Here is a 25,680-nt window from a genome sequence, read left to right on the forward strand (position 1 = left end):
GTTCCATGGTTATGCCGGTTAGGCTAAAGGAGACGGTGCTTATGAGATATGAGTGAAATGATGGAATGAAAAAAGTTGGAGGAAACGAGAAAACCCCGAGAAAACCCACGAGTACGGTGTTTGTCCACCACAAAGTCCACACGGCGCGAGCTGGGATCGAACCAGAGACCTTAAGCACCGGAGGTGAACGCTCTACCACTGCGCCACCGCGCCCTCGCACCTCGTATTAGATCATGTGCTCTAATGAATACTTTTGTACACAAAAGTTCCACGACGCTAAGTTCATCTTTCAGAGGAGACAAACCAAAGGTAATGAGAATATGTATTTACTATCAGTAAAATAAAATAGGTTAAAGTTTTATTGACCGTGAGCTATAAAACGTTGGGGAATTGATTATAACAAAACGTGTCTTTGCTCCTCGTGCAAAAGCATACTTCTTTTTTTTTTTTTTTTTTGTGATTATGTTAAATTTATTGCAAATTACTTTGTAATGACTGATAATACTTGTCTCAGTTTGGCTCATGGTAGTACAGCGTGTTAACAATCCATTAAAGCAGCCATAATACGAAACACATTGAAATTCTCTCTATTTCCTAATTCTCTTTCAGTTCATTGTGTAGCGGCAGACACCAACAGTTCCGGTGCAAATCAATTGCAGTTTAAATAGATGTATGTGATTCTATGCTGGGGAAAACATCTGTTTATACCTAAATAATAAACTCTGCTGAAGATGATAAAGAACATCCACGCGATTCTATATCCTTTTGTCATAGTCAACCCACATTGCTCTGTTACTATGCAGGTTGCATAGATTCTAGGGAACGTTCTAGATTGTAAGCGAGATACGGATATCTAACGTTAAAGTTTCTGTTACCTGTGAAGTTGTTAATGAATTGACTTCATTAATGAACTTGGCGAAGACAATTACTCTTAGCTGTCTGTTATAATAATAATAATAATAATAATAATAATAATAATAATAATAATAATAATAATAATAATAATAATAATAATAATTCATAATCTGTATTGTGTGATTTATGACATTCGTTCAAGAGTTATCGTGTAAAGTAACAGACGGACATAGTAAAAGTACCATCTTGCAAGTTCTACGGCGTGGTCATAATAATGATTATTATTTAAATACTGTATATTTATGTGCAATTGTCTAAGAGTATAATTTAAATCAATCTTTCTCAACCTATAATTATTAATTATAATAATCATAATCATCATCATAGGTATTCTGCCATTATTGACAACTCACCGCAACTCGGAAGCTTCTATGTTCGACGGTCTTCCGCTAACCTCTTCGCCTTCACGGTACGATTTCTCTGTTTTGATGTTGTCCATTAATTGTAGTTTCTTTGATCTCCTCCCTCTTTCCTACCACCATACCCTCTAGCACGTCCCTCATGATGCAGTTGCTCCTTACCCAATGTCCCAAACAGTTTCTATTCCTATTCTTAATAATATCTAAAATTATTCTTTTCTCCCCCACATTTCTAATACACTCTCGTTCGTTTTCCACTCGACCCAGCAAATTTTCTCCATTTTTCTCCACATCCACATTCCAAAAGCTTCCAATTGTTTATCATCATTTTTGCGTAATGTCCATATTTCTGCCCCATACAGCACAATAACCCAGACGAAGCATTTTATGTGTCTTTTTTCTCAACTCTTTATTCAAAGTCCCACAAAATAGACTTTTCTTTCTCCTAAAAGCTTCTTTGGCCATTCCTATCCTTGCTATTATTTCACGTTCACACTTTATATCATCATGAATAATACTACCCACGTATCGAAAACAGGTCACCTGTGCTATTTTCTCGCCTCGTGCTTCTATATTTGACACCGACCACTTCGTTCCAATCACCATGTTTTTTTTTTTTTCTTTCTAACACTTATTTTCATTTCATATTCTTCACAGCTCTTCCCCAAGTTTTCTAACGTCTTACTGATTTTCTCTAGATTCTGCAACAAGCGCCAAACCGTATACACTTAATCATTCTACCTCCTACTGAAATGACGTCTTTTATGTAGGCTCTTTTTCAACCTCTCTTCTAGATAGATATTAAATAGTGTTGGCGAGAGACAGCATCCCCTTCTAATTGCACTCTCCTCTGTCATTTCCTCCCCTGTTCTAACACTAAAATATTAATAACTTCTTTTATGTTAGAAGTCAGTTCCTGCTCTCTGAAGTGTTCCAATTTATGCGCTTTTGTAATCTATCAACGCCTTACGTGGTCACTTACCCTCTTCACGGATATGACATCAAATGATGGCACATATTTATCGGGAAATAATCCGATTTTTTTTTCGCGAAGAAGAGTGCGAACTGAAGGTAAATAAAAACAAGTGCTTCAGAATATTATTTTTACTTACCTTCAGTTCGCACTCTTCTTCGTGAAAAAACAATCGGATTAGTTTCCCGATAAATATGTGGCATCATGTGATGCCATATCCGTGAAGAGGTTAAATGTTTGTTTGTAATCTTTACATACAGAAACCGAAAATTGTAGTAACGAAAATGTGGCCCGTTTTTTTGGTTTCATATGGATCTTTCATGTTCTCGAGCAGGAATCATTCACACAAAATCTTTGATTTTTCTTTAGCATAAGTATGTTTTCTTTTGTTAAGGGTCGCGCGTTTTGTTAGGCAGTTAGTTAATTATTTATTACTTGTGTATAGGCCCATATTGACGCCAGGACGGCATATTAAAAACATGAGTCTGAAAGTATGGTATGTTAAAAAAATGCTACTGTCCATGAGAGAGAAATTTAAAGAAAATATATACTGAAAACAAAGTTTGTACAGTCCGCAGCAAAAAAACCTGCAGCATGAGCATGTAAGTTTATTGTAAAACTACGCCTTACAGCGCAGAGAATCATCATAACGTCTAAATGGCACGAATCACGCAAGGAGGAACTTCGGCGTCTTTCCCCGTACATTTATTTTCGAGCAAGAGACTTTGTCGTTTGACAAACTTACATGCTCATGTTGCAGGGTTTTTTTTCTGCGGACTGTACCACAGCGCGACCTAGTTTCCTTGTTACGACCGTGCTGGCGTTAGAACAAGTTGAGACTGTTGCTTATTGGTTGCCAATTTAATCCCGCCATTTGGCTGCGTACGCACCTGCGCCGATGCTCGTGGCTCAATGTAATCGGACGCGGCATTATTATTTTGGCTTGTACTGAATTTGAACACAAAAGGGGAATGGGCGCAACATTTTCTTGGACCCATGCCTGTAAAATACCTCGTACGGGTCTGCTCATGCATATCGTGAAGGGCATGTTCGACATCTTGATCAATAGTGTCTTCCAGTTCCAGAAAATTGAACTGCCCTTGGGAAATTCTAAATATTCTTTAGCTCCATGGTAGTCTATCTAAAGCATGTCCTAGACATAGAGCATCTACAGTGACATCTATCGGTTGCAATAAAAATTAATCAGTGTGGAGTGAGAGAGCCAGAATGGAGAAAGTCGTTGTAGTCAGTGCAGTGCAAACAAGGGCAAGAATGAACAATTTGCGAAGAGGGTAGTGCAATATTACACGAATGTCCGTGGTCATTATTAAAGAAATAGTGTCGTGCACTTTGCGAAGGAAGGCAAACTACCACAAATAATACACAGAATACTCGGAGGTTTTTGATTAACAGGAACGGCTGAATATAAACCAATTACAGGACCTGCTGCCAAATCAACGCCAGCAGTAGTGAATAAGGTTCACCAAAAATTTACGACACATTCCTATCATTTCTGTACGCAAACTGCGAGACATCTGCATTAGCCAAATTCACTTTTAGTGACATTTAGGGCACGAACACAGAAAATTGTCCTAAAACAAGCAACGGTCCAAGAACAACGTGTAAAAATAGCATATCTGGTGCCAGTCACAGGAAGTGTCTCCGAAAAGCGCTTGCCATTGATGGTGAGACCTACGTTCCAAGGGACCTTTCAGATACTCCATTATGGACATTTTATCACACCCTACGCCCTGCCTTCGTGTCACTTGACTACAAATTCAAGAAAAAAAGGCAATGTTTCCAAAGCGATACCTTGTGTGGCAAGCCATGGCCACAGATGAGAATCTCTCCGAACCCTTTATTTCAGAAGGTAAGATTATTTGTTATTAACTTAACGGGTAACGGTGATTTTAATTATGGCTATCCATATCATATTTTCTACTATTGAAACAAAGGTAATAGAAGTTACAAATTCCACCGTTAGATACCAGCAGCAAACATCCTCCATTGGCTGACATCTAACGGACAAAATTAAAAGTTACAGTATCTGATCCTTTTTACTGTCTACCAGGTTTTATTCAATGATAATGTTCTGCTTCCGGTTTTGTTCTGGAATCTTTGCAGTTTGGAAGTATATATGTGGCCCCGCTTAGCGTGGTTGCTCGAGTGGTCCTGGGTTCGATTCCCGGTGGGGATACTTGGTCGAAAATGTGTAAAATCTTTCTCAGGCTAACCATCCTGAGTGAGGTTTTCCTGGGTTTTCCTCAATCACACAGGTCAATGACGGAATGATGATCAACATATAGGTCCCAGACCACTTCCTTTCTTTACCAAGCCTTTCTTCCTTCCCTTTCCGGGGATAGTGTGATCGCCGAGGGACGTCATCCCTCATACGTGGCGGACTAACATGGCCATAGATGCCGAAAGCCTAGAAATCCAATTCCTAATCCTAATCCTAGTGACGGGCTAACATGGCCATAAATGCCGAAAGCCTAGAAATCCAATTCCTAATCCTAGTGATGGGCTAACATGGCCATAAATCCCGAAAACCTAGAAATCCAATTCCTAATCCTAATCCTAGTGACGGGCTAACATGGCCAATAATGCCGCAAGCCTAGAAATCCAATTCCTAATCCTAATCCTAGTGACGGGCTAACATGGCCATAAATGCCGAAAGCCTAGAAATCCAATTCCTAATCCTAGTCCTAGTGACGGGTTAACATGGCCATAGATGCCAAAAGCGTAGAAATCTAATTCCTAATCCTAATTCTGGAAGTATACCGTAGTTTCACAATGCTAAGCATGACGCACTTCTTCACTTCTAACCTCCAGATTCACACCAACTACGGAATTCCTCTTCTACAACTGCTATAATGTTAATCGTTTTGACCTCATTGTCCTTTTTATAATTCATTAAGGCCAGGTAAGTTTCTAATGGACATCGTCACGTCCGTGGGTTTTGTCGGGGTTCTCCCGTTTCCCTCCAACATTTTCATTTCATTAATTATTCCATCATCATTCACTTGCCTTAATCATCTCCATTACTCTAACAGGTCATAATCGTGAGGCCTTAAGGGGATCTGATACCTCTTCGCTTAGGTTTCTAACTCTCCATTTGATAACATGTAAAATTTAATATGGTAATTTCTAACAAAGTACTGCAGGTAATGACTTGAAATTTTTAATACAAATACACAAGACCCATATAAATCCAACCACGGTCTCCAATTTACGTTACATGCGTTAGATTAATTGCAATATATTCTTCAGTAAGTTTGGCAACAGAGAATAAAAAGTATGCTGCAGAGGGGAGAGGGCTGACCATCTGTTTGCTTGTTAGTTGTTTTTAAAAGGACGCTCTTACCAGAAAAATCACGTTGTGATTCTCACTTCTCAGTGGTTAGAATGGTCTGGACTATAAGAGCCCAAAACCACTTATTTCTTCCTTTCACGGTTTGTTTGTTTCTTCCACCCCCTGCAGTCACAAGAAGACAACTTGTTTCGGAAAGCATTTTGAATTAGTAGCAAAAAGCAAAACTGAATGACACCACGGACGGATTAAAGGGAGGGGCGGTCACTCCCTCCGAGAACATTTGAATACTTTGAATAATCGGAGTAAGAAACTAGAAATTGCGTAATCTAATAAGAAAAGTTTCTTGAAGTATACAGATCAAGACGCATTTCAAGTGTTACAGTATTGTACTCTCCTCCCCTCACTTCCCCTCCAAATTCCCTTATGAAGAAGTTCTCTTTTGTTTCTCTGTTTCATATTAGCCTTCACACTTACACTTTCACTATCCAGTATTGATTTTGACCATACCATCTGCACAGCAAGGCGAGTAACGTTTACGAGTCCTTCCTGCCCCCTTTTTAAAAATTGCTAATTGTAATAAAATTTATCGAAAACAATTCATCTCAACGACAAAGACTTATACACATTCATTATTGCAATCTTAAAATAAACTCGCCGCCTGTCTCGTATGCTAGCGATCTAATATATACGAATAGATGAAAAGTTAGTTTGAAGCCTTATGTATTGTTTTTCTGTAAATACGTCCGAATTCATATTTGTTTCTATTGTTGCATCGACAAAAGTGAGTGCCAAATCGTTTTAGGCTCGTTGGTCTTTGCGAGGTCCCTAAAGATGCAAGGCCATGGGCAGTCGCCCACCACTTGAAATGCCTCTGCACTAAAGGTCTGCACGTGCTCGGGCATACAAAGCATGCATAACTTCGGGCCCGGGAGGGGTTCGGGCAGTAGCGTCACTTCAGATTTGGCTTGGGGGTGCAAGACCCCTTGATATATGTAAAATTTCGCGTTTTTCACTGACTTACTACTATTCTATTGATAAAATCTATATATAAATCTCAAACTCAGAGGGGCAAATGCCTCTCCCTGCCCCCTAAATGACGCCCCTGGGTTCGGACTGTGACTTTTTAAATATACAACCATATTTCTCGGACTTTTTCTGGCCTAACTTTGTAAATATTGTGTAAAACGATACAAATTGCACCTTTCTTTCTGGAGGACTTTTAAAACACAACTGCAAAATCAAACCTCGAATTGCTGTAAATAAAAATACAATTTTGCATTAATAATTAAGTTTCTGTAATTCGGACTTATTTCGGGCTCATTTGATTATCACAAAGTTCAGTCCGGGCTCGGGCCTAAATACTAAGACATATTTCGGACTGGGGTCGGGCCTCACATTGTAAATTCACGGGCCGGACCAGGGCTGAAAATTCCGGCCCTTGCAGACCTCTGCTCTGCACCCGCACACATTCCTTCCTAGTCCAGAAAATCTCCTCCCCTCCGCATCGTTAATAATGGTAAATTTGTTTCTCGTATATTTGCTTATTATTGTAAGAGAAGTTCAAAGCAGAACTCTAAAATTTGTTCGTTCTCTGGGGTAATGTGAGTAATGTAAATTAAGAAAGATATGCGTAATATACACATGTCAGAAAAACTTGATATCAATTTGAATAGACCTTGTACGTAATGTTTATTTTAGAAATAATAAACTTATGCAAACATATCGAGACATCTGAAATTTAATGTTAAATAGTGGCGAATGAGCCAGAAGGGGCGTGCACTATTCAGTTAGTCAAAGAACTCGTAGCTTGAAAACTACTATTTAAACCAATATTGAATTAGACAAAGTTGTAAAAAGTAAGATAACCATAGTTGGAAATAGTGTGTATTTTTTTAGGAGGAAACCCAGAAGTACATTCTCGATAAAATAATAATAATAATAATAATAATAATAATAATTAGTGGTGTATTTAGGGGGCTTCCGGGCTTAAGCCCCCCATGAAATCTTACTTACTATAGTAAAGTATATGAAATATTTTGCAGAATTTTCACATTTTCAGGCAAAGCCCCCCGAAACAAAATCGTAAATACTCCACTAATAATAATAATAATAATCTTCCTCACTTCAATCATAGGTTGATGGGCAAGAAGGAAATTTTAAAACTTTTCTCTCCCCTGGGAGAGCTGTTTTATAATTTGATAAGGTCTCTTCTTCGTTACTGCATTTATCCTTGGTCGGGCCGCGGTGGCTCAGTGGTAGAGCGTTCACCTCTAATGCATGGCGTTCTTATTTCGATCTCAGCTCGCATCAAGTGAACTTTGTGGAGGTCAAATACCATATGTAAGGGAGTTTTCTCGGGGTTCTCCCGTTTCCTTCTACTTTCTGCATTCCACCATTTCCTTCATTTCTCAACATCACTAGCTCCTTTAACCTACCAGGCATAACTGTGGGACGTAAAACTTAGATTTTTCTATCCTTGGTCTTCCACTTCCTGGTTTTTCTTCTGCCTTTTCCTCTATCAACACGGTGTCCGATCTGAGTGTCGAATAAGATAGGTAAGCATGCTCTTTCTTCTCTTTCCTATTATGTTCATGATCTGTCGTCCTTTACTAGCTTCCTTTAGTACGTCTTCATTCCTTCCCTTATTATTATTATTATTATTATTATTATTATTATTATTATTATTATTATTATTATTATTATTATTATTATTAGTATTAGTATTAATCTTTCTACGAGTACATCTCACTTTTGTGGCAAGATTCGCCCATTCTAAGGTTTTAAACTTTCGCTCTTGATTATAAAAATTCATTATAGATTATAAAAGTCTATACAAAGAAATGTATAGGTCTACATCTTTTAAATAGTATACACACGTTCTACCATTATAAAAATAGTATACATCTTACAAAAATGAATTATCAACGAAATACCTCATTACTATCAAACAACATTTGTACTGTGTATATATTTATATTAATTATATAGACTGTCATGTCTTTTAATCACATGGCTACCCAGCTTGCCTCACGACGATGGGCAGACGCCAAGAATTTGAGTATTCTAGCAGGGAATCGAACCTAGAATCAGGCGATCAGGAGTCGAACGCTCTAATCATTAGACTATGAAACCCCATTGAATGACTATAAGGTTAAAATTCCAATGATTCTACAAAAAACAATTATCAACGAAATATTTGACTACATTTCTGACACTAACGACATTTATACTGTTGCTACATTTATATTAATTACTTTATGAAATCGAAACTATATATCTGAAATTAAAACGATTTTACAAAAAGCATTTTTTCCCAACAAAATACCTTACTATTGTCAAACAACATTTATACTTTGTGTACACATTTATATTAATTACATTATAGAAAAGAATAGAATGATTATATGCTTGAAGTTAACTCATCCAAAAAACAATTATCTATAAAATATCTTAATATTGTACACTGATTACATGTACTGTACACTTTGTATATTACCAATACACTAATGTCTGAAAATTGAATAAAAATATTGTATGTATGAAATTATTACATTGACCCCACAAAACCAATTTTTGACAAGTCTAATACCATCTTTCAAAGACATTACTTTTAGTTTTATTACAAAGTAGAGCATTTATAGCATCTCATACGAGAACAATATAGAACTTCTTATTATGATAAAGTACATTTAACACAAATACGTTATTTAGATACAATATTTTGTTCGTTCCAAAATTTTAATACAAACTACTGCTGCTGTTGTCTTTTTACATTTACTGTCTTCGAGTTTATTTTTGTTTGTCGAATCTAACACTGAGGTTCACGACGGAGAGGAAGTGACTGTCCCAACCGAGAATCAACAATTGCAGGGAGTATGACTGCTATTTCTATAGACAGCCGACAAAAGGGCAAAGCTGCTCAAAACAAGTATTTGAAAAAAAGGAAAAAAAAGAAAGAAAATTAGAAAGAAAGGATCAGAGGCGACATTGGTTTTTAGCCTGAAGCGCTCACAAATCACTACCACGTGTCGCGAAGACTAGTAGGGCTAGAGGTTGAGAGGGCTCTCAACTCCTTCAAAAAGATCTATCCATATACTCAGCATAGTTGCCAAACTTACTGAAGAATATATTACAATTAATTTAAGGCATGTAACGTAAATTGGAGACCGTGGTTGGATTTATATGGGTCTTGTGTATTTGCATTAAAAATTTCAAGTCATTACCTGCATTACTTTGTTAGAAATTACCATATTAAATTTTACGTGTTATCAAATGGAGAGTTAGAAACCTAAGCGAGGAGGTATCAGATCCCCTTAAACTAAAAGATTTATTTTCATTTTTTAAATTGATTTTCAGAATATATAGATTGTATACGTACTGGCTGCTTTGCGTTAACCATACGTACACCAAGGGGTTACTCGTAACACCGCACATCAAGGGAGTGTTTAAAAACCGTCCACCACATAAATCGTTATTTTCTGTCCCAGAAAATGTAATGTTTTTCTTTATTTTGTGCTTGCAATTATCTTAGTTTATAGTTAGTATAGTCAGAAACAATATTAAGTATAGGTTCGAGCTATCATTTCTTATACCTTCAACCTACACTTAATATTGTCTCTGACTGTACAAGATAGAGAAGAACATTACACTTTCTGACACAGAAAATCATGATTTATGCGGTGGGTATTTATTTCTCTCTTGGTGTGCAGTGTTACGCGTAACTCCTTGAGGGGCCGCCGTAGTTCAGTGGTAGAGCGTTCCACTCTGTAGCATGGGGTCCCTGATTCGATTCCAGCTAGGTATGGGCTCGAACGAGTTTTCATTGAAACTCGACTCGAAACAGACATTTTTGAGCTGGCCTCCAGAACTCGGCTCCAAAAATTTCCTCCAACTCGACTCGATTTTGACTCGAGTTGCGAGTCGAGTCGAAACAAAACGAATAAATTCGAGCCAAATGCTGTGTGTAGTTTCAAGTACTTTTTTCAACTATCCTACCTAGACATCACAATTATTATCAATGATACTTACTACTACGCAAACATCATTATTATTATTATTATTATTATTATTATTATTATTATTATTATTATTATTATTATTATTATTATTATTATTATTATTATTATTACACCACCGTGTATAAACATGAAAGAGGAGTTTTGTATCTGAATACTAAAGACTAGTTGACTATTGACTTCGGTAGTCGTGAAGTCTAGGAGGCAAGGACATCGTTCACTAGGTTCTGGGTTTGAGTTCCGGAGGAGCAAGTATCCGGTCTCGAACAAAAAAAATCATTAAAAGTTAGAGGGCGCCGGCCAAACATGTTCAAAACTGCTCGGCCCGGGTTTAGGAGTTTCAACGGCTCGTACCACAGCTCATTCGCTATTGAATCGAGCCAACAGCTCACCCAACCGAGCCGGCTCGAGCCGAAACAAACCGAGCTGATGGCTCATCCCAACCGGCCGGCTCGAGCTGATGGCTCACCTGAGCCAAGTCAGTGCCTCATCTCAACGAGCCGGCTCGAGCTGTTCGCTCAGTTGAACCGAGCTGAGCCGGTTAACATCACTACCCGGTTTGGGCTTCTACTTATGCTCAAATCTCTCCGACCGTGTAGGTCTTAGCCTTGGTGGTAAGAACTACAGTATATACTTATATTTGTGCTCACAACATTTGAGGCTGTCTCGTTACAAAGTCCATTGTCGTCTTGCTAGTTGAGACGAGACGAGATGCGAGCAAAGTTCCATCTTATGAGCAACACTAAAAATATTCCACAATACTGCTTACATTTTTCATAGCTTTCGCTTTCCAGTCTAATCAGGCCATGATTTCAAAACGAGTTAAACGAACTAGCCATTTATGAAACTCGACCTCAAAATAGTGACTCGGCTTAGAACTCAACTCGAGAAAATTACCTTTAACTCGACTCGAATTCACTTCGAGTTTCGAGTCTAGTCGAGTTTTAGCTCGAATCGTGCCCATCCCTAATCCCAGCTCGCACCAAGTGAATTTTGTGTTGGACAAACACCGTGTGTGTGGGTTTCCTCGGGGTTCTCACGTTTCCTTCGACTCTATTCATTCCACCATTTCATTCATTTTTCATCATCACCGTCTCCTTTAGCCTAGTCGGTATAAGCGTGGGACGTAAAACTCAAAGCGTAACTCCTTGATATACATACACTTTCCACTTTTAATATCACTCTGAAACCGGCAAGTCTTTTCCGCATAGATGTACGACGCTTTGCGTCAACTGTACCCGTAGCGACGCCTAGTGTCAGAATCTTTAACTTAAACTGGAAATAACGTCATGCATGTCATGGTAACACGTTACACTAACGGAGGGTATTTCATGTGCACCACATTTTTTAAAAATTTTTGGTTATGAAATAAAATGAAATCTTTGAGTTTTAGGTCCCACGGTTATGCTTGTTAGGCTAAAGGAGACGGTGATTATGAGAAATGAATGAAATGGTGGAATGAAGAAAGTGGGAGTAAACGGGAGAACCCTGAGGAAACCCACGCACACTTTGTTAGTCCACCACAAAGTTCACTTGGCGGGGGCTGGGATCGAACCCGGGACTAATTTTTGGTTATATTCTAGAAATTAAAAGTATTGAATGACAGAAAATAAAATTTATTATTTTTGGCACAAAACCTGAGTTATGGCATAATACTAAAGAAACATCCATAAAAATTCTTATCCTAATAAAAGTGTGGACAACTTTTAACCCACTTTGATGTACGTAAAGTTATATTTTCACTTCCTTACTCAGAAGCCAGGTGAGGAAGGATGAAACTTACAGTGTACAAGGAGAACTCGAGAAGTACATTTCCATCCTTTTTTTTTTTTTTCGAAAAATCGTAAACCAATGAGCAAACAGTACATCAATTTAATTATACAGCTATTCATACATAATTTGATAATATACAACAAATATCTTACAGATCTTGTTATCGGAGTATTAGCAGAAAGGTCGGATGAGCAACTAATGACATGACAAAGATGTGGTTGTAAGAATCAATGATTAGCGGTACAGTATGATGCTGACAAGACTGAAGTGTTATATTCGCAGGAACGGGCCTGACCTGGCATTTCCGGTTCTCCTTTTTGGATGAAAATACAAAACCACATTCGACGGCGGCAGACAAAAGAATTTAGCGCCTTCGGTTAGTAGAGCCTTACCCATCCGCCGTACGATAACGACTTCGCTTCCACCGACTTACGTTTCTTTCCGGCATTCAACAAGGTTATTAGCCGATGGCAATTCGGAACCGATAACAAAGACAACTATTTGTCACTTCTGAGATTGACGCGAATTATTACGTCTTACAAAGCGCGAATTATTTTTAAAAACTCAATCTGTTGCCATCGGGAAGGATGTAACTGCAGAGAACCCCCCACATTTAGTGCCGCTGAAGAACGAAGTACTCGGACAAAATAGCTGCGTAACCACAGAATAGAATGAAAGTACAGTGAAAGTCATAAGTATTCGTACACCGACTGCAAGCTATGGTTGAATGCTTGTAGCTCCGACTTTGTTCGAGATAGATCATTGAAACAAAAGGCATTGCATTTTCCATCAATTTCTTTATTATGTACAAAACAAACGTTCCGTGAATGCGAAAACATAGACACAAAATGGCAAAAGAAACCAAAATGAACATGGTTTTGATGTGTCAAAAGTATTCTACACTGAAATTAAAGGCAAAATCGTCTAGCTGTTCGAGTTGTTGTTCACGCCCTCTGGCGGTTAGAACGCCCTCTGGTGGTTTGAAAAGCTAAACACAACCACAGGCCAGCGAAATATCATTCAAGATCAAAGATAGATTCAAGACGAAAGACATAATGGGTCGAAAAGGGACAGAAATAACAGAAGCATCAAAAAAAAAAAAATAATTATAAGGCTTCATAACGACTGCAAATCCTTACGGGAGATATCAGGTATTATCGGAAGACCACGTTCGACCGTGCAGTCAGTCATAGATCGATACTGCGAAACAAATACAGTCAAAAACATGCCGCGAAGTGGACGTCCACGGAAGATCACTGGACGATGTGAGCGTATACTACTGAACAAAATTAAAAATCCAAGAATCAGTGCTCGGCAGATGGTGGCAGAAGCAGCCAACTCAGGTATGTCAGTTTCAGAAAGCACTGTGCGTCGTGCTTTCAACAAACAAGGGTATAATGGGCGTGTTGCTCGAAAGATTTTTTTTGTTTCCGAAGTGAATAGGAAGAAGCGGCTCCAGTTTGCAAAAACTTACGTGAACAAAGATGTGGCTTTCTGGGACAAAGTGATATTCTCCGACGAGAGTAAATTTAATGTTTTTGGTTCCGACGGTAGACAAATGGTGTGGCGGAAGCCAAATAAAGAGATGGACCCGAAAAATCTGCGACCAACCGTCAAGCACAGAGGTGGGGGAGTGCTAGTTTCGGGGTGACTGTGTGCTTCGGGAGTGGGAAAGCTGACAATTATCGACGGTACTATGGATCAGCATATGTACATTGACATCTTGAAGAAAAATCTACGTCCTAGTGCTGATCAAATGGGCCTGCAAGATAACTTTATATTTCAACAGGACAATGATCCAAAACATACGGCACGCAACACAAAGCTCTGGTTACTGTACATTGTGCCAAAGCAACTGGCCACTCCTCCTCAATCACCTGACCTCAATCCGATTGAGCATTTATGGCACTTACTCAAAAAAAAAAAAAACTCCGCAAGCGCAGCATTACGAGTAAACGTTCTTTGCAAACTGCACTCGAAGAGGAATGCGCTTCTATAAGATTCGAAGATACGCGACGTTTGGTGCACTCGATGCCGAAGCGCCTTCTATCTGTAATTAGGGTCAAAGGGAACCCAACCAAGTATTGAATCATGCTTAATAATTTTCTTTCTGGACGTTTCGTAAGTGTACGAATACTTTTGACACATCAAAATCATGTTTATTTTTGTTTCTTTTGCCATTATTTTTCTATGTTTTTGCATTCACAAAACGTTTGTTTTGTAAATAATAAATGACTTAATGGATAATGCAGTGCAGTTTGTTTCAATGCTTTATCTCCAACAAAGTCGGAGCTACAGGCATTTAATCATAGCTTGCAGTCGGTGTACGAATACTTATGACTTTCACTGTATATTTTCTGAGTAATTTCTGCGATTTATCCTCAAAAATCAAATCTAGCTGCAAGAAAATCGTTTCGTCAAATAGTCTACAATGTGAAATCGCAATTCGACTTACTTTATTATTTCAAGACACAATTTAGGACTAGAACAACATAGCTAAAACGTGCTTTTGAAATTGTTTTATATTCAATATATATATATATATATATATATATATATATATATATATATATATATATATATATATATATATATATCAATCTTATTAATTTACAGAACACAAATAACAATGGAAAATTACTAATAAAAATGAACACAATGAATGTATTATTAAATATAATAAGAATTTGAGACTACGAAAATCAGGTAACAAAAAATGTATTATATTTAATTTACTTTACTTGGCTTCCAATAAACTTTTTTTTTTCCACAACCTTGCTCAAAAGCACACATTGAAGATTTCAACATTCACTAAATAATTTTGGTAGTTAATCACAATTCGAATCACTTCCCTCCAAATTCAAAACACATTTTACCTCGATTTCAGTAGGGGGCGCGGTGGCTCAGTGGTAGAGCGTTCACCTCCGGTGCTAGTTGGTTCGATCCCAGCTCGCGCCGTGTGGACTTTGTGGTGGACAAACACCGTGCTCGTGGGTTTTCTCGCGGTTCTTCCGTTTCCTCCAACTTTCTTCATTCCACCATTTCACATCATCACCGTCTCCTTTGGCATAACCGTGAGACGTAAAACTCAAATATTTCATTTCATTTTTCGATTTCAGTAATTTAATACGCCCATGAAAGTAAGATTTTGCCGGTTTAATAACTAGTTTAAAAGTGGTGCTAGCCATTTCCTCTTCTTACAGTTCAAATAATAGTTCCGTTAATGGCCACAATTGGACTACTAGTCTTAGACATTTCAAATAAAATTTATATATTCTTCAAATCATTGCAGCTTACAGATAATGTGTAAAAATAGATCAACTCGAATTATTTCGGTAGTTTTTTCTTACGTTCTGATTTGGATTAACGAGAAGTAGTATTGGGTTGACGCATAAGTTCGTGCATTTTTGGGCGGGGGGTGGCAATAATGCAGCGTGCAGCGATTGTTCATCGTTATTCCGTTGTTTTACTGTACTTTGGAGTTTGTGTGTTGTGAAACACAGGTTTTCTTTATTGTGAATGTATTATTGTATATATTTCAGACAAACTAATATGGAATGTTAGGCTGAGAGAAGTGATCATTTCCCTCACATTTTACTCTTCGAGTTTAACCAAGGATCTAGTGCAGCAGAAGCTGCGAGAACAATTTGTGCAGTGTACGGGAATGAAGCAATTGCTGAAAGAACAGCACAGAAAAGCTTCTCTTGACCAGCGGCTAACACCTTTCTTCCAGTCAAAATCAAAACAATTATACAGGCGAGGCATTAAACTGCTACCTGAACGTTGGCGGAAGGTAATAGATAGTGGAGGTGAATACATCACTGAGTGATTGTGAGTTAATGTGAGTGACACTAAAATGTATGCAATGCATAGGCGGCGCTAGGAATTGTCTGCTGGGGGTCCGGTGGGGGGCAGACCTCTTGGTCGGTCTCGGAGGTCTTGGTACGTTGCCATCTTATAGATGACATTTTTATTTTTTGTCAAAAAGTTGGGAGCAATGCCCCCATGACCCCCATAACTCCGTCCGTGATGCAATATATTGTTACACTCGTAGAATATGTTAATATTATGTCTATGTTGTATTTGTATTTGAATTAACAGAACAGCAGAATAAAAATAAAATATAAGAAAAGCACGAACTTATGCATCGACCCAATACAGTATTTCCTTATGATATAAATCATTACACAGAGCGTCTCTTTGCACTCGACTGAAACATATTGCCTGTATTTTCCTGATTTAACACCAGGTGGCGGGGTGTTACTGCTGTGATAAAGACCATACTATTCTTCAGTGTAATCCCAAACAAGAAGCTTAACGTTACTATTTATTTCTGTATATTAAATTGTATTTTGCTCCTGCTAAATGGAAAACAAAACACAACAATTACAACGAATGCTATAGAAATCGACATACTTAAGATAATTCATAGAAACATACTGAAACGTATCAGGAAATATGTTGAGAATGTTGGAACATGTGTAGCGCAAAGCTTTTTCCATGTCATTGGTACTGTATGTTATTTATCAGTTGTTTATTGGTCCTATCCTAGGCCTTGTAGCAACTTCATATTGTAATGGTATTAAATGTTTCTTCTCATTTCAGGGGCTTTCCGTTTATATGACGTGGATAATGATGGATACATAACACGAGAAGAAATGTACAACATAGTAGATGCTATATATCAAATGGTGGTGAGTATTTATTTATTTATTTATTTATTTTTCTAAATAGTTCTCGTTAGTAACGCTGCTAACCTAACCGATGAAGATAGAGAGTATAACCCTTTCGTTGATTTCTGAAGTTCATCATGACACAAAACTATCTATTAAGTAGCATTCTAAATTAGTTTGAGGCAGCAAGTAAAAGTATTTTAGGATTTTTTTCTTTATTTTCTTACGAATTACTTTTTATTTTTTAAAAATTACGTAGGCACATGAGAGGATGATTCAAATTAACAAACATATTGGTTACTTACCAATATGTCCTTCCGCGGGAAAACTAAATATTATACAAACGTATCAGAAGAAGCTAGTTTCGTTTGCAATGGTAAGGCAACAAGGATAAAAATGGACGAGAGAAATATGGCATTGAAAAAGGAATACATACCACCAAATAAATATAACATGAGAGACGGATAATAAACACAACGAGCAGAGCCTCCACTGTGCTCTGCTCGTTATGTTTAGTATCCATCTTTCACATTATAGATAAAAGACGAACCAACTTGTGTTAGGTGGCCACTAAAAAGCAGGAATGCTATCTAACCGAGTCAGGGCAGTAGAGCAGCAGTAGGACCCGAGCAGAAGCGAGCGGAGAGGAGCGTCCAGAGGGCATTCTAGCGGCTCTGGACGCTGACTGACAAGTCAAAACGTGTTCCAACTTGACGCTGCCTGTCTCAAGGAATCAGGCTATCGGACAAATTACATCAAATGGTTGTATCGTCAGCAGTTGCTAATAAAATTAAAAAAAAAACAAAAAAAACTCATACAACGTATGTTTGATCACACCTTGTATACGACACTGTTGACCAGTTCCGACTGTTCCTTTTCAGTTACTGTGTCCAATATACAATGCAACCCGGAGTTTGGGATAGTAGAAGTTTTGAACTTGATGTGATATACAAATAATGGTTATACCAAAATGAAACCTTGTTCATGCATATATTTTTAAACAAGGAAGCGACGATTGAAGTACACTAGGAACCAGACAGTATTGCCAGGTGTAACCGAAGATGTAAACTTTTTTTTTTTTTTTTTTTGCAAAACATGTAAATTGACTCATAACTCATACGTATGGATGTTCTGTCGTTAATTTTCAGTTTGTTTAGTTGGGGTGGCTTGGAAACAATGGAGCAGGAAAAACAATCTTTCATTTCCATCGATAGCTAATCGGATGAAGCCTCTATAAGGGGGAACTAAGGAAATCGTAGTTTTCACAAACCAACATTCTGAATTGGCAACCCTGCTGATGCTTCAGTGCATCAAAAGGTGTGTTAAGGATCTGTCTACATTATGCAATTCCTAAAAGCAATGAAAAACAAACTTTGAAATTATCATTATAACATTTTTACTTACATGCATCCGGCAACACTGCTATTCATTTCTATGGGGCTATTTAAAGCAAGAGGTATACAAAAGCAATTCTTGAACTATTCAAGATCTGGAAACGAACATTCGCAGTGCTATTGACAACTTAACACTTCTAATCTTCGTAAAGTTGCTGCCAACCTGATGAAACGTGTAAATCAGTATTTGAATGAAAACAGGGGACACTCCCAGCATCCGCTGTAGAGCTTGTAACTCATTTCTGATAGTGCCCTATCCAAAACTACACGATTCAGGATCGTAAGATAATCACGCAACAATTTTTTATAGAAAGAGTTTGGCTTAGGCATATAATTTGAAGTACTCTCCAACTACCTAGATATAAAAATTGTTGCGAAAAATGGCAGGATTGTGAAACTTGGATATTTAGATAGTGTACATATTAGTTCCTGAGTGACGTCTTGACCCGACTACGGTCGGTCACATAGCTTTGGAACTATGGACCTTTAAAATTCACTTTTCATGTTTTCGGCAGCCTATAACTCCGAAAGGAAGCATTTGTGCGCACAGGTTGGTCATTTTGAGTTATCTTGGTGTCAGGAATCACCTCTCAATCGTTGTTGGTGTTGTTTTGAAACACCCTGTATAATATTCCACATTCACCGCAAAGTCGACATTGCAATTATAGTTTCTCACTATTAGGTTGTGTTTTCTAGTTATCCGTAGTATTGGCGAGTTTTGATGTATGAGAATGGAATAGTAATCGTATGCATAGACTGTGCTTCCTAATATTAAAATTTAATAAATGTAATAGTTCATGGCTATCAACCAAACCATTAACTATTGTGTACAAAAAAAAAAAAAAAAAAAAAACATGATCAATTAATCCCCTTCTATCACACAAGCTATCATAATGAAATTCCGTAAATACGGTTTCATAAGATATTTTCTCTTGGTTTCCAGGGTGTAAGCGACTGAACCCTTCCTGGCTGTTGCTTATGATAATGTATCTTGCCCATAAACAGCACAGATTCCTTAACCCTTTCGTGGACCAATTTTTTCTACAAGTTATGGAACGATACCTCCTCCATATTACCAAACACGCACTCAAAACAACCAAGCAATCAAAAGAAATGATTTCTTTAGTGCAATTCCCATTTCTGTGGTGAAAACTACTCATAACCAATGGGAATATCGCTTCCCAGTGTAGCAAATAACAGCATACCTATATTCCTTTGGCGGGAACTCTTCTTCCCATTGCCCAACGAGCCTCTGAAACATTTGCATCTTTACCGAGTTAAAATTGTACAATATAGCGCAGTTTCTCTAAAGTTCATTCATATTTATAGCGCAATATGTTATGTTTGATTGTAAGAATTCCGTCTCGGTTTTGAACATTTATTACATTCAACTGTTACCTGTAGAGTGGCATTAGGCCTGTTTCGCTGCGAATCTTATACGCTGATATTTGGATTCCTATTGCCGTCTCGTGCGCAAAAGGCTCCATATCTTTTAGACTACCTGATATTATTATATCGCTCTTTGAGTAGGAAAGTAACGCAACTCAAAGATGATTGTTAAGATAATATGCCGAGAGTGGTCTCAAAAGCGACAAGTGTTACGTGTAGAAAACATCACAGGTGAAAGTATGCATCCACCTCCTCAGAAAGCAATTGTCATTTCGTCGGTAAATCCACGTACAGGCGTATCTGCAAGTTTTTAATTTTACAGGAAAGCGATTTGAAATTCTTCGTATAACGTTATGCCTTTTAATGCTATCTTCAGAAACACTAAGGTCAAAGCTTTCTTGGTACAAACTTTCGCAACACTGTGTTGAAAATGAAATGAGTAGTAAAATATAACGTTATACGAACAATTTCAAATCGCTTCCCTGTAATATTAACAAAAAAAATGCAGATACGCCTGTACGTGGATTTGCAGACGATTTGTCCGTCCCTGTTAACGGTGACAGTGCAAGTATTGTATAGTACTCTGCTATAGTATGAAATTGCTGTAAAGTTATTGCAACTACAAATTCATTAACTACTTCAATTACTGTTAAAATCGAATCATTTTAAGTATTTTCTAAATCCCATTTAATTCTTTAATTCAGCTTCAAAGAACATTTTAATTCTGACTGTACATTATCAGACAAATACTTTTAAAATCTTTACTCATTCGTTTCATCATTGTAAGAATAACCAATACACGAAAGACTAGTGTTTCTTTAACCATCACACACATTCCTTTGCATTGCACGAGCCTTCTGGTTAGATGATGTAACAGATCCTCTCCTATCACAACTGTTGAGGCTTTCTTCTCGTGTGGATTTTGTGTGTCGTGAAGTGAGAAGAGCAAGTAAATCACCATTGGAGACTAGAGCCTTCTCCAGGCCACCATCCAGATATTATTATCGACCTGAATACGGCCAAGAGGAATAGCATGACCTATGACCTTGAAGCCCGCAATCAACATGGTTAAAAGATATTGGTGTCATCAGTAGTGTTACTAACTGCCACCAGTGGCGGATCCAGCGGGGAGGAGGCGATCGGGGTGATTGCCCCCAGAAGAGGAATGTTTCTTTATTCATATATATATATAAACTAGTTGAATATACCCATGCTTCGCACGGGGGCTGTATTTGGAAGTCAACGCCTGTAGGAGTATCACCATTGATCTCAGCGACCGCAAAAACTATGCATTTGATACTAATATCAGTAATTTTGGCCTATTCTTTACATGTCTTGGTATCCCCTGCCGGCCTGCATACAATTGTAGCTGAATTTGCAAGTCATCGCTAATGTAAGTGTCACCATTGATCTCAGCGACCGCGAAAATTATGGACTTGACACAAATATCGATCACTTTGATTACTTTTACATGTCTCGGTATCCCCCCGGTGACCCCCGGTCCAGAGCCGAATAGGGTAAATTTGGAAGTTAATGCGTTTGGAGTTTCACCATTGATTTCAGCGACCGCGAAAACTATGAATCCGACACTAATATCGGTCATTTTCTACTACTTTTACATGTCCCGGTGAACGCCCCCCTGAGATCCCCTGCTTCGAATTTTGACAAAAACGTTTAACTCTGGTCTGGAGAATGGACCAAGGTATTCATGACTAAAATTTGGTAACTCTCGGTCTGTTTGTCTGGTTCCCAAGCCGGTTCCTATAAACACATCCCTGAGACCCCTCTGGTTCGAAATTTAAAAAAAGTTCTTCGTCTTGATCTGGGGACTGGGTCAAGGTACTCCTGGCCAAAATTTGATAACTCTCGGTCCACTCGTCTGTTCCCCAGGCCGCACAAAGACAAACACACAAACAAATTCTTTATTTTATTTATATTAGATTAAACCCATCCCGGAGTTTGGAGCTCTTAAAAGTAGCTCTAAGCAGCAGTCTGAGAACCCACCGCTCCCCGTAAAATTCCGTCCTGGATCCGCCTCTGACTGCCAGAAGCGTAAACTGGAATTTGTCAATGTCTCGCATTACTGGAGGGAAGTGATGAACACGCTTTAAATCCATCCCTGGGCTTACTTTTCTCGCATTCATTTAAAACGATCTGATCACTTGTATTCATGTGTCCTAGTATTTAACATTTATTTGCTTTAACTAAATGTTCAGGTTACTATGGTTACCTTTTACTTTCTTAATGCATGATGAGCGTCTATTAAATTAAGTAATAATTACATCACATGACAAGATATATATTTTGAGCTGCGGTGGCTCAATGGTAGAGAGCTCACCGCTGGTGCATGGGGTCTGTGCTTCAATCCCAGGTCGCGCCAAGTGGTGATGGGTAAACACCGTGAGCATGAGTGTTCTTGAGGTTCTCCCGTTTCCTCCCATTTTCTTCATTCAATTATTTCATTTATAATCATCCCGTCTTCCTTAGCCTCGGTGCATAATTCTGGGACGGTGCAGACTATATTTAATCCGTATTTTCTACAGACCTGTCAACTTCTTTTCTCCTCATCCAATAAAGTTTGTCTTTTTCTTTGGTAAAACAAAATGGTTATCTTGTATCCCCACTCCAGAAATGCTTACTTACGGAACTCAGATAAGAGGGTCTTCAAAGTCACAATAGTGGCCGAAGTAAATGGCGTTTGTTTCGTGGAATGTGGTAGCGTTTTGTACAGTTCTACGTTGTTTTAATTTGTGTTGTGTGCTGATTTGTGTTCTTTTTATCACACGAAAGGTAAGAAGAATCACAGCCAAGACAGAGATTTTTGAAAATGATTTTATAAAGAGAGGCTGATAGTTAACAACCAAACAATGTAAAACAGGTACCGATACATTAGCGGCTAAAGTTACTGTTGTTTCAATAAGTACGAGTGAGGATCAATAAATTTTCGGCCTAGGGTATAAAGAAAAGACATAATATGTTCATTGTTTGTTTTTTTAATTTTATTTCTCAATGTAGTCTCCCTGGATCTCAATACACTTGGCCAATCGATGTTTCAACACTTGCATACCCTTCAAAAGAGACACTTTCGTTGAGACTGTCAAAATACTCCTCTACCGCACACATGACATCATTATCACTGTCAAATCTCTTTCCCCGCAGTTGCTCCTTCAAATTCGGAAATATGTAAAAAAAAAAATCACTTGGGGCCAGATCTGGTGAATGGGGTGGGTGCTCGATACATTCGAAGCCAGCATCATGAATGGCTGCAATTGCAACTGTTGACTTGTGGACACAGTATTGAATTGTCCTGATGGAAGAGCACTTTGCCTGATAACTTTCCTCTTTGTTTCTGCTTGATGGTTTCACGCAAGCTTCGGATTAAGTTGGCGTAATAGTCATCTGTGATGATCTGTCCATGTAGCAAATAGTCAATGAATAAAATTCCTTTAGCATCCCAGAAGACTGATGCCATTATCTTCCCGGCGCTGGGTACGACGCGGAATTTACGGGTGCATGGGGAACCATGGTTTTTCCACTCCATAGATTGCCGTTTCGTTTCTGGATTGAAATGATGGACCAAAGTTTCATCCATGGTTATAAATTGCTTGTAAAACTTTTCTTGATTACGCTTTATCCTGGCCAAAAGTTCTTAGGAGCAAACAACTGGCTGCCTCTTCTAAACTATGGACATTCTTGGCACCCATCGAGAAGATATTTTTTTCATGAGTAGAACATGGACCAATATTGACCAATATATGTTATTCTCCTCGACCAGTTTGGGTATAGTCCCTGTTCGATCAGCTATAACCATATCATGGATCTTGTTTGTTTTCTTCATTCGTCACTGCACATGAGCGACCGGCACGTGATGCGTCCATACACGACTCTGCCAAGTTTGAATTCGTGACACCATCTCTTTACAGTTGAATATGATGGGAAAGAATCATGGAACGTATTCACCAATTCTTCGTGGATTTGCTTTGTGTTAAGTTTTTTTTTTTTTTTAGTAAGAACTTTATCACTGCACGGTACTCCTAAGACTCCATTTTCAGCAAATGGCGCAAAACCGTTCACTCACATATCTGTAATTAGAAAGAAAAACGAGTTCAGTATTTGAGATTTTACGTGTAAGCCTACTAAAAACTACAACACACATTAAATTTCCGAGGCTGGATCTTATTTCTAAGGGCATCAGGCCGAAAACTTATTGATCCACCCTCGTACATTAAAACGTGTTTTGAATGAGTGCGAAAAAGTCAAATTAATAAGAACGAGAATAAGAAACGATCACAAAAAATCGTACGGGATGACTTTGACAAGTGTGTTGTTCGTCGAACTTGTTCACAATCAATGAACTACCGTAAAAACATTGTTGCAAGTACTTCGAGAAAAGGTTAATTTTATTGGAAGTACTTGATATTTACAGAAAGTAATCCGATCCTTAGAATTTCGAATAGAAAGCAAAGTAGAAACAGAAGGTGGAAATGATGAAATAGAAGATATGGACGGCATTGAGTTTTCAACCTGCATGTATCAATTACGTTGAGTGATTATTATTCATTGTTAAATTGTACTTATGTTGAACATTAGGATCCGCGTGAGTTAGAAACACTACCAAAAAGAGCTCCTCCGTGGCTAAGCGGTTAGCGTACGCGTCTTTGGCGTGGGAGTCCCGGGTTCGATTCCCGGCGGGAGCTCATGTGGTTCGGATTCCACGTTAATCAGTAGGTCCACGTCTCATATAGCCTCGCTGCTAAACGGGACGTTAAACTCAAAAATCAACTCATCATCAACACTACCAAAAAGTCAGTCCCTCTCTCTCTCCCCGCTGCCATTTTTCTAACCAATTAACGTTCTTTCTACCCTTCCAAGGTCATAGCTCATGCTATACCTCTTGGCCTGTACACCAATTCATTCATCGTCCCTGGCAGATTTGGCGGGATACGAAATCCTATCGAGTTCGTTCGTGGCTAAGCTGTTAGCGCAAGCGTCTTTGGCGTGGAAGACCCGGGTTCGATTTCTGACGGGGGATCATGTGGTTTGTATTCCACGTTAATCAGTAGGTCTACGTCTTATATAGCCTCGCTGCTGACAGGGACGCTAAACTGGAATCAACAACGAAATCCAATCATCAACATTAGTTTCGTTTCGTCAATTGCCAGCCAGGGAATTGCATAACACTCCGGAGAGCCATCTCGTCACTTGGAACAACTATAGCATCATCAAGAACGAAGGATAATTAAGGCAAATGCTCATTTCCTATCCTAATAATTATATCCTTTCTTGTCTCCCTCTTTTACCTTCCGCCCAATCTAGTCGCTATTTTATCATTTGAAGTGGCTGAGTTTCACTTGCGCATTAAAGCATAGTCTTTCATTATAACAGTTGCATGTGAGTTGTTGTTAGCTCTCATCACCATCTACATTTCTTTGTTTGTGGAATTATAATAATTCATGAGTGAATGATAGGTTAATATCTGAGGTGATTGAGCGGACGACCCGCACTTGCACAGTATTGAAACTACTCTACTGAAAAGTTGATGATTTTGAATTGCCACCTTCCTATTAAAGGAGTGCTATATACTTTCAACAACAATTGCATAGAATTACTACTTTCGTTCAGTTATTCTGTTTATTATTCCACAAAGTACGAACGAAAAACGTGCTGATTACCTTACAAGGAAATTCGATCGGATTTTTCAAGTTCTTAAATCAAAATACTAAGATAATTTCAAAAGTTCGGCACTCTGAAAGATATTATGGAAGTAAATAATTTATTGTGCAAAATATATTTACAGGGCTTCAATATAATCTCCGTTCTTGCTTATGACAGCCTCACAACGTTTTGATAAATTTTGTATTCCCGATAGGGCACCT

At 38.2% G+C, this 25,680-nt stretch overlaps 1 protein-coding gene across 1 annotated transcript in view; it reads left to right on the top strand.

Annotated features, from left to right (window-relative positions):
• Positions 1-25,680, top strand: part of LOC145674480 (frequenin-2) — a 991,919-nt gene that overhangs the window by 945,569 nt on the left and 20,670 nt on the right. The window contains exon 6 of the mRNA XM_081744595.1: positions 16,954-17,042. Coding sequence (XP_081600721.1) covers positions 16,954-17,042 — 89 coding nt within the window. The remainder of the gene's footprint in view (positions 1-16,953; positions 17,043-25,680) is intronic.

This window comes from Thermobia domestica, chromosome 17 (assembly GCF_964235325.1).
Source record: "Thermobia domestica chromosome 17, izTheDome1.hap1.1, whole genome shotgun sequence".
Lineage (NCBI taxonomy): Eukaryota > Metazoa > Arthropoda > Insecta > Zygentoma > Lepismatidae > Thermobia > Thermobia domestica.